General features: G+C 62.5%; 1 protein-coding gene across 4 annotated transcripts; it reads right to left on the reverse strand.

Annotated features, from left to right (window-relative positions):
- Window positions 1-662: 662 nt before the first annotated feature.
- LOC135457906 (dnaJ homolog subfamily A member 1-like) lies at window positions 663-5,391 on the reverse strand. 4 transcript variants are annotated; one of them, XM_064732734.1, is made up of 8 exons: window positions 5,348-5,391; window positions 4,165-4,317; window positions 3,897-4,095; window positions 2,698-2,802; window positions 2,397-2,624; window positions 2,088-2,318; window positions 1,478-1,578; window positions 666-1,386 (listed from the first exon to the last, which is right to left on the reverse strand). In XM_064732734.1, exons 2-8 carry the CDS (start codon window positions 4,294-4,296, stop codon window positions 1,159-1,161), a joined length of 1,224 nt encoding a protein of 407 aa, XP_064588804.1. In that variant the 5' UTR covers window positions 4,297-4,317; window positions 5,348-5,391; the 3' UTR covers window positions 666-1,158. The 4 variants fall into 4 exon arrangements, with proteins under 4 accessions (XP_064588802.1, XP_064588801.1, XP_064588804.1 ...); XM_064732733.1 differs by lacking the exon at window positions 5,348-5,391 and adding an exon at window positions 5,052-5,294; XM_064732732.1 differs by having other exon boundaries at window positions 663-1,386; window positions 3,897-4,317.
- Between the last annotated feature and the right edge of the window lie 4,696 nt (window positions 5,392-10,087).

Here is a 10,087-nt window from a genome sequence, read left to right on the forward strand (position 1 = left end):
GCTCAGCCCCACACCCTGCCCCATGTTCAACCCCACACCCTGCCCCATGTTCAACCTCACACCCTGCCCCACACTCTGTCCCATGCTCAACCCCATAACCTGCCCCACACCCTGCCCCACAAACTGTCCCATGTTCAACCCCCTGTCCCACACCCTGCCCCACACCCTGCCCCACACTCAACCCCACACACTGTCCCACACTCTGCCCCAGGCTCAACCCCGTAACCCGCCCCACACCCTGTCCCAGGCTTAACCCCACACCCTGCCCCACAAACTGTCCCATGTTCAACCCCACAGCCTGTCCCACACCCAACCCCACACCCTGCCCCAGGCACAACCCCATAACCTGCCCCACACCCTGTCCCAGGCTAAACCCCACACCCTGCCCCATGTTACACCCCACGGCCTGCCCCACACCCTGCCCCACAATCAACCCTGCACCCTTCCCCAGGCTCACCCCATAACCTGTCCCACATCCTGCCCCATGCTCAGCCCCACGCTGTCCCATGCTCAACTCCATAAACTGCCCCACACACTGTCCCAGGCTCTGTCCCACGTTCAACCACACACCCTGCCCCACAAACTGCCCCATGTTCAACCCCACACACCAAATTGGGATTCGCATTTAATGCCAAGTACAAAGTCACCACCCCCCCATCTCCGCCCCCCAAAAAAAAAACCAAAAAAAAAAGAAAAACTTCTAAAATTCTTCCAAAAATAAATTAAAGGAAAGGGACGGGTTCCCCCCAACCCCTCCTGTCCTGTGCAAAGAGAAAAGAGCCACCCCCTCTGCATCCCAGGCCTGAGCCAGGCTCCAGTAAGGAAAGAAATGGGCAAAGCAAGGAGCTGGGGCCCGGGCAGCAGGTCCCCAGGGTGGGGGTGGGACTGGGGCACTTCCCCTGCTCCCCACACTGCAGATGGGGAAACTGAGGCAGGGGCAGCGGGTACCCCCTGTGTTACTGCTCCATTCCAGCAGCGGCAGCTGGAGCCCACCCCGTGCCCCCCACGGCAGGGCAGGGGGCTCACCCGGCAGGGCAGGGGGGCTCTGCCGGCTCTGTGGGGCCGGGGAAGGTGAAGTGCTGTCGGAAAGGCGCCCTATGTACATCCCTGAAGGTGGCAGCCCCTCCCCTGCCCCGCCTGCTCCCGGGCCCCAGCCCGCTATGAGGTCTGGCACTGCACATGCTGCCTCATCCCATCCTCGAAATCATCCTCGTGATAAGCTTCCCCCGTGTAGGGCCGCCGGCCCGGCCCGCTGTGAGCCGTGTAATCGCTGAGCTCCACCTCCTCCGTGTCCTCCGTGGCCATCACCTCCTCCTGCGGCGGGAAGAAGCCCTGCAGCTGCCGCAGGCGGTCCGTGGGGAGCCAGCCCGGCTCGGGGAACTTCACCTGAGGGCACACAGAGGAGCAACTTCACCTGTGAGGCAGCTCGGGGAGGCCGCAGGTGGGAGATGTGGAGCAGTATCCTGCTCTAGCTCACCTCGAACTGCAGGATGAGTTTTCCTTTCTGGAAGGGGCTCCTGTAGACGGGCATGCCCTCGTTGGGGATGCACTTCAGGTCCCCAGGTCGGATCACATCACCTGAGAGACAGAGATGAGGGTGACCTGCTGTGCTGGCAGCTCCTGCTGTGATGGATTGGTCTCCTTGAGCTAGGTCTTATAAATTCTTGGAGATTTATCACACCCAAGATAGCTCAGCTACTTTAGAAGACATAAAATCAGCAGGATGGATTCTGTGGTAGTGTTGGGAAGGCAACACAACAAAACTCTTTACATAGAAAAACCAAGTCAGGTGCAAGAGGTTCTAAAACACTTCACCAAAGTGATTAGTTTCTTTGGGCTCTTCTTTTTCTAGTAAATTCCTTAGATGGGACTTTGTAGCTCCTGTCCAATTAGTCAGCCTTAAATTTGAGGTGAAATCCCCCCCCCACGAGGTGGGGACACCTCTTACAAGGCGTCTTTTTACCTAATTGAGGAGATTAATGGGCTTTTCTCCTTTTCAAGGAAACAAAGGACAGTTTTGCCACTCCATCAACAGGGGGCACATCCCTGCGGTGCTGTGCCACTCCCAGGTGCTGAGTGCCCCTCACCTGGCGGGGAGGACACGAGCAGGGTGCGGTTGTCCAGGGTGTGGATCACCTGCCTGCACCCACACAGGGCGTCTGCCAGGCTGATCTCCCTCCTGACAATCAGGTCGTCACCGCTGCGCCGGAAAACAGGATGTTCCTTCTGATCCAGCACGATGATGATGTCCCCGGGCTCCAGGCCGGGCACCTGGTCCCCTTCCTCGTGGAAGGTGATTTTCTGCCCGTCCTTCATGCCTGTGAGGGGAGTGAAGGAGGCTCAGAGCCCGTGTGGCGCTTTGGGGTGACCCCACCGCGCACGCAGCCGTGCCTCACCTTTATCCAGGTGCACGCTGAGGATTTTCTTCTCCCGCACCACCTTGCGGCCGTTGCAGGTGAGGCAGCAGTCGCGGGGCCGGATCCACTCGCCCTGGCCCTGGCACTGCGAGCACACGGTCTGGATCTGCTGGATCATGCTGGGCCCCAGCTGGTGGATGCGAACCTCCATGCCCGAGCCGTGGCACTTGGGGCACCTCCTCTGGGCGCCCTCCCGCACCCCGCAGCCTGTGCCAGGGGGGGCAGGGGGTCAGATATTGGGTTAGGGGGTGTTGGGGCGGCCCCTCAGCCCCTCACTCACCTCCACACTTGCGGCAGATGATGTTTTTCTGCAGGGACAGCTTCCGTGTGGAGCCGTTGTACAGATCCTCGAGTGATACAGAGAGCTGGTGCACCACTGTCTTCCCTGGGCATGGGGAGAGCCTGGCTCAGCACCAGCCTTGTGCCAGCCCCAAACAGGCACTGGGCACTGCTCAGGCTCACCAGGTGAGCCAGCCCTGCTCCTTCCTCAAGGACAAAGCAGGGACAGCTTCACTCCAAGCCTGGATGCCACCCTGGGGCAGTGGCGGGTCCCCAGCGTGGGCAGGGCACGGCTCCCACCCCAGGGCTCTCAGCCACCCCCAGCTGCTCCAGATGACTCCCTCAGCCTCCTAATTGCCCTGCAATTAACTCCTGCCATCTCAGCAAGAAGCCGGCAGAGTCACCGTGTCCCTGTGACCCAGGCCCGAGTCACCGGGCTGGCCCCGCGTCCTTGCTGCCACCCCGGGGCTGCTGCGGGGACTCAGCCCAGCCCCGGGGCCGGGGACGGCGGGGGAAAGCCGGGACAGGGACAGGGAAGGGCCCTTTGAAGAGAAAGTAATGAGGGTGGTGAGGAGCTGCAGCGGGCTGTGCCGCAGGGGCAGAGACGGCCTGGGGAGCCTGGCTGGATCCCTGAGCCAGTGCCCTGCTGGGGACCAGGCTCCTGTCACCCCTGAGCCAATGTCACACTGCATTTGGGTGCCAGTCCTTTTCCAGTCATGCTTCCCAGCAGTCCCTTGTCCTCCAAACCAGCGCTGTGCTGGGCACCAGCCCTTTCCCACCGAGAGGTCCCAGCAGGTTTGTCACCTCCTCACCACGCTGGGCACCAGCCCCATCCCACCAAAAGGTCCCAGCAGGTTTGTCACCTCCTGTCACCTCACAGTGCTCCCACCAAGAGGTGCCAGCAGGTTTGTCACCTCCTTATGGTGCTGATCACCAACCCCCTCCCACCAAAATGTCCCAGCAAGTTCGTCACCTTTTCATGGTGCTGGGCACCAGCCCCCTCCCACCAAAAGGTCCCAGCAAGTTTGTCGCCTCCTGAGTGACCACCATGCTCCAGACCCAAAAGGTCCCAGCAGGCTGTCACCTCCTGTCACCTCCTCCCATCAAGAAGTGCCAGCAGAGTTGTCACCTCCTCATGGTGCTGGCCGCCCTCCCACCCACCCCAGGGTCACAGCAAGTCCCTCATCCCTCACCCCTCACCTCTCCTGTCCGCCCGGCCTCGCATCCTCACTCCCCCTCCAAAGAAGAGGTCGAAGATGTCCATGGGGGAGCCGAAGCCGCCGCCTCCCCCGCGGCCCCCCAGGCCTCCCTCCTTCATGGCTCGCTCTCCTCCGCGGTCGTACAGCGCCCGTTTGTGGGCGTCCGACAGCACCTCGTAGGCCTGCGAGATCTGCTTGAACTGGGGAGGGCACAGAGGGGTCAGCTGGGCATGGGGGGCTCGGGGAGGGGCCGGGGGGGCCGCACGTACCCGCTCGCCCTCGCTGGGGTTCTTGTCGGGGTGGTAGCGCAGTGCCAGGCGCCGGTATGCCCGCTTGATCTCGTCCAGGCTGGCGCCCGGCCGCACGCCCAGCAGGTCGTAGTAACCCGTCTCCTTCACCATCTTCCCGGCTGCTGTGACGTGCTGGGACAGGACAGGGCTGTGAGTGTGGCACTGCCACCCGGCCAGAGCTCTGAGTGACCCCAAAACCCCGCTGGGTGAGCCCTGCTGGCCCCTGCCTCAGTTTCCCCACAGTGAGACAGGGAGTGGTGACAACAACGCGACAGACAAACCCCGCACGAGGCTCCTGCGAGTGTGGGGCTGGACCCCAAATCCCATTCCCACAAAAGGCTTTGATCCCTGCTGTCCCTCATGCACAGCCCTGCCTCAGTTTCCCCGCAGTGGGACAGAGTGGTGACAACAACCGCACACAGAACTCCTGCAAGTGGACCCCAAGTCCCGTCCCCTCAAAATGCTTTGATCCCTGGTGTCCCTCATGCACTTGGGTGACAGGGGATGTCCGAACCGGTGCCACCGGGGACAGCCGGGCACCGCAAGGGGGTCCGGCAGTGAGGGGCGGGCTCGGGGGTGCCGTGTCCCCCCCCGGGCCGTGTGTCACAGCCGATAAGCCCCGCGTGGGGTGGGGACTCGTTTATCTTGCGACGCGGGGAGCGCTCGGGTAAATAACCCCGGCTTCCCACTGCGGACCGGGTCCGGGGACCGCAGCGGGGTCTGTCCCCCGGGGCCGGGCCGGTCCGGTCCAAGCTGAGATCCCCTTGGTTGGAACGGGGTCTGTCCCCCGGGACCGGGCCCCTCAGGCCGGGTCGCTCCAGCGGAAGAACCCCGTGAGGAGCGGTTCAGCCCCTCAGGTCGCGCACCGGGGGTACCGGGCAGAGGTGACACGGTGACAGCCCGTCCACAGCCGCGGAGGTCCCCACACCTCACACCGGAGCGGAGGAGCGGACTCGAACCCGGTACTCCCGGAGGAGGGGTCGCCTCAGATCCCCCCCGGAGCCCTGCAGGCCCTCAGGGCACCCCGAGCAGCCGCCTACAGGGTTGTGCGGGGCGGGCCCCCACAGACACGGGCAGGGCGGGGGTCGCAGGGAGGTTGGGGAGGTCCCGGAGGGCTCCGGGGGTCGCGGCGGGGTCCCGGGGCCGCCCCCCCCTCACTCACCGCCGCCGCCGCTCCGCCGCCGTCTCCGAACTCTCTGGAAGCCGCCGCAGTAACCCCACCCCCTCCGCGCTGCACGCCGCGCCCATTGGTGGAAACGCCCTCCTGCGCCCGCCCATCACCCTGCGGGCCCGGCGCTGATTGGCTAGGGGCGGTGCTTGCCCGCTCGGGAGGCGGGGCGCCGCTTCGCCTTGCGATTGGATAAGAGAGCGGCTGGGTGTTGACTCCTTGTCTCTCATTGGCTGGGAGCGGGTGGCCAATCAGAGGGGAGAGTAGGGGGTGCAGGTGTGGTGCGCATCCGGCAGGGGGCGCGCGGGGCTCGCGGAGGGCGGGGCAGTGGGCGGGGCCAACACAGTGGGCGGGGCCAAAGGGGCGTAGTTATATGCTGGGCGTGGTAGTGGGCGTGGCCTGGGTGGGGGGCCATGGGCGTGACCCTGGGGTAGTTTCGGGGTGCTGGGGTGGGAACGCCGGGAGTTCTGGGGGGGCTCAGGGGTCTCAGGGGAGGCTGGAGGAGCCCCCAGGAGTTTTGGGGGTCCCAGGGACTGTTCTGGGGGTCCTGGATGGTCCCAGGGGGATCCTGGGTGTTCCTGATTGTGCTCCCCTTCCCCAAATGGGGTTTGTTAGCAGGGGAGGGGGGAAGAGTGGGGACGGATCTGAGGGCTCTGGGAACTGGGGGGTCTGAACTGGGGAACCAGGGTCTGTTTGGGGGGGCAGGGGAGCAGAACTGGGGGTCTGGGGTCTCTCCAGGGGTCACAATTGGGGATCTGGGGTCTTTCCAGAGGGCAGAAGTGGGAGCTGGGAGCTGAACCAGGGGCAGAACTGGGGGCTGGGGTCTGGCCAGGGGGTCTGGGGTCTCTCCAGGGGTCAGAACTGGGGGTCTGGGGTCTGTCCATGGGCCTGAATTAGGGGGCTGGGGTCTGTACAGAGAGCAGAACTGGGAGCTGGGGTCTCTTAAGGGGTCAGAACTGCGTTCTGGGGTCTGGCCAGGGGGCAGAATTGGGGGTCTGGGGTCTGAACCAGGATCTGGGACCCCCTGTTCCCTTTGTGCCCACCCAGGGGGGACAGTGGGGGGGGTCAGGGTCTCTCCTCCAGCACCCCCCCCCCCCCAAAGGCTGCTCAGGCATTTCTGGTGCCCCCCTGAGCCCCCACTGTGGCCTCAGGCTCAGCTGGGGTCTGACCAGGGACCCTTGGAGGAGGAGGAGGAGGAAGGTTCCAGAGGTTCTGGTGGGCTTTGGGGGTGCTGGGACCCCCTCCCCGCACTCCAGCCCAGCCCTGCTGCCCCCCCCCAGACACATTTGGCCAGGCTGGGCCCCTCTGGCTCCCGGGGGGTTCAGGGTGGGCTGGGGGGTCCTGCAGGGATCAATCCCCCCCCCGGCTGTAACCCAAGCCCTGCAGCAGCTGCTGCCCCACAGGAGCCCCGGGGCAGCTGAGCCCGGAATCCCGGAGAATTCCAGCCTGAGGTGCCCCGGGGCACTGGGAGGGGCCCCCGAACTGGGAGTGGGGGCTCTGAACTGGGAATGGGGCCCTGAACTGGGAATGGGCTCCCCGAACTGGGAATGGGGATTCTAAACTGGGAATGAGGGCTCTGAACTGGGAGTGGGGGCTCTGAACTGGGAATGGGGGCTCTGAACTGGGAATGGGGCCCTGAACTGGGAATGGGGCTCTGAACTGGGAATGGGGGCTCTGAACTGGGAATGGGGCCCTGAACTGGGAGTGGAGGCTCTGAACTGGTAATGAGGGCTGTGAACTGGGAATGGGGCCCTGGACTGGGAATGGGGGCTCTGAACTGGGAGTGGAGGCTCTGAACTGGGAATGGGGCCCTGAACTGGGAATGGGGGCTCTGAACTGGGAATGGGGTCCCTGAACTGGGAATGGGGATTCTAAACTGGGAATGAGGGCTCTGAACTGAGAGTGGGGGCTCTGAACTGGGAATGGGGGCTCTGAACTGGGAATGGGGTCCCTAAACTGGGAATGGGGTTTCTAAACCGGGAATGTAATTTCTAAACTGGAAATGGGGTCTCTGAACTGGGAATGGGGGCCCTGAACTGAGAATGGGATTTCTAAATTGGGAATGGAATGTCTAAATTGGGAATGGGATTTCTAAACTGGGAATGGGATCTCTAAACTGGGAATGGAGTTTCTAAACTGGAAATGGGGTTTTGAAAATGGGAATGGGCTTTCTAAACTGGGCACATGGTTCCCAAATGGGGAATGGGCTCTTTGAACTGGGAATGGGGTTTCTAAACTGGGAATGGAGTTTCTAAACTGGAAATGGGGTTTTGAAAATGGGAATGGGCTTTCTAAACTGGGAATGGAATTTCTAAACTGGGAATGGGGTCTCTGAACTGGGAATGGGGTTTCTAAACTGGGAATGGAATTTCTAAATTGGGAATGGGGTTTCTAAACTGGGAATGGGGTCTCTAAACTGGGAATGGGGTTCCTAAACTGGGAATGGGGTTCCTAAACTGGGAATGGAGTTTCTAAACTGGGAATGGAGTTTCTAAACTGGGAATGGGGATTCTAAACCAGGCAACCAACTGGGAACAGAGTCCCCAAGCTGGGCACAGGGTTCCCAAACTGGGAATGGGATTCTTAAACTGGGAATGGAGTCCCCAAACTGGGAATGGAGTCCTTAAACTGGGTACATGGTTCCCAAACTGGGAGTGGGCTGTGTAAAATGGGAATGGGGTTTTTAAACTGGGAATGGGATTTCTAAATTGGGAGTGGGGTCCTTAAACTGGGAATGGGGTCTCTGAACTGGGAATGGAGTCCTCAAACTGGGAATGGAGGCTCCAAACTGGGAATGGGGTCCTTAAACTGGGAATGAGCCCCAAACTGGGCATGAGCCCCCAAACTGGGAATGAGCCCCCAGCCCCTCTGTTGGGGACAAGGGGCTGGAGCCAAGGGCCCTTCCTGTCCCTTCCTGTCCCCTCCTGTCCCTCCCAGCTGGATCCGGTGGCCAGCGGTGACTCAGGGCTGGCTGCTGTCACATCCTGTCCCCAGCACGTGCCCCTGGCCTGGCACGGTGCCCCCCAAACCTCCCCTGGGCACCGGGAGCGGGTTTGGCACAGGGCTCAGGGCCAGCCCTGGGTGGGGGGACACAGCCCCACTGTCCCAGTGCCACCTGTGCTTGTCCAGCTGTGCTGAGTCACCTCCACGCTCGCTGTGCCCACCCCGGATGTGCCCCAAAATCAGGGGGGGCTCTGGGGGGGCTCATCCTCCCCCCACCCTCAGCTCATCCCCACCCTGGCTGTGGCTGGGCCCGGGTGAGAAGGGAAACTGAGGCACGGTGCTGGTGTGTGGGAGCTGGATGGGGTTTCTCCCCAGCCCGTGTGCCCATGTGTCACACCCTTGTGCCACACCCCCATGTCCATGTGCCACCCCCGTGTCCCTGTGCCACACCCAGTGCCCATGTGCCACACCCCATGTCCCTGTGCCACACCCAGTGCCCATGTGCCCATGTGCCACACCCATGTCCCTGTGTCACACCCAGTGTCCCTGTGCCACCCCCGTGTCCCTGTGCCACACTCAGTGCCCATGTGTCACACCCATGTGCCACACTCCTTGTCCCTGTGCCACCCCCATGTGCCACACCCCATGCTTGTGTGTCACACCCATTTCCCTGTGCCACACCCATGTGCCACGCCCCGTACTTGTGTGTCACACCCATGTCCCTGTGCCACACCCATTTCTCTGTGCCACACTCTGTGTGCTCCTGCGCCACCCCCAGTGTCCTTGTGCCACCCCCATGTCCCTGTGCCACACCACTGCCCACACCCGTGTGTCACACTCTGTGTCCTTGTGCCACACCCCGTGTCCCTGTGCCACCCCCATGTCCCTGTGCCACACCCATGTGCCACACCCTGTGCTTGTGTGTCACACCCTGTGTGCTCCTGTGCCACACCCCATGCCCCTGTGCCACACCCATGTGCCACACCTATGTCTGTGTGCCATACCCCATGCCCCTGTGCCACACCCCGTATGCTCCTGTGCCAATCCTGTCTCTGCGCCACACCCCGTGTACCACACCCAGTGTCCCTGTGCCACACCCTGTGTGCTCCTGTGCCACACCCATGTGCCACACCTCATGTCCCTGTCCCACACCTGTGTGCCACATCCTGTGTGCCACACCCCGTGCGTCCCTCTGCCACCCCCCGTGTTCTCTTGTGCCAAACCCATGTGCCACCCCCAGTGTCCCTGTACCACACTCTGTGTTCCCCTGTGCCACCCCCGTGTCCTTGTGCCACAGCCATGTGCCACACCTATGTTCCTGTGCCACATCTGTGTCCCTGTGCCACACCCCATGTGCCACACCCCTGTGCCACAACCGTGTCCCTGTGCCACATCCCGTGTGCCCCTGTGCCACAGCCCGTGTGTACCTGTGTCACACCTCATGTCCCTGTGCCACACCCCGTGTGCCACACCCAGTGTGTCCCTGTGCCAATTCTGTGTCCCTGTGCCACACCCATGAGCCATACCCCACGTGCTCCTGTGCCAATCCTGTGTCCCTGTGCCACCTTCCCCGTGTGCTCCTGTGCCACACCTGTGCGCCATCCCCCTTGTCCCTGTGTGCCACACCCCTGTGCCACACCCAGTGCCCATGTGCCAATCCCATGTGTCCCACATTCTGTGTCCCTGTGCCACACCGGGGACAATCATCAGCCCAGGATCGGGGAAACGTTGTCCCAGGGGGAATTTGTGCCCCCAGGAATGGAAACACCAACCCGGGGTGGGGAGGATGAA

This window comes from Zonotrichia leucophrys, chromosome 25 (genome assembly GCF_028769735.1).
Source record: "Zonotrichia leucophrys gambelii isolate GWCS_2022_RI chromosome 25, RI_Zleu_2.0, whole genome shotgun sequence".
Taxonomy (NCBI): domain Eukaryota; kingdom Metazoa; phylum Chordata; class Aves; order Passeriformes; family Passerellidae; genus Zonotrichia; species Zonotrichia leucophrys.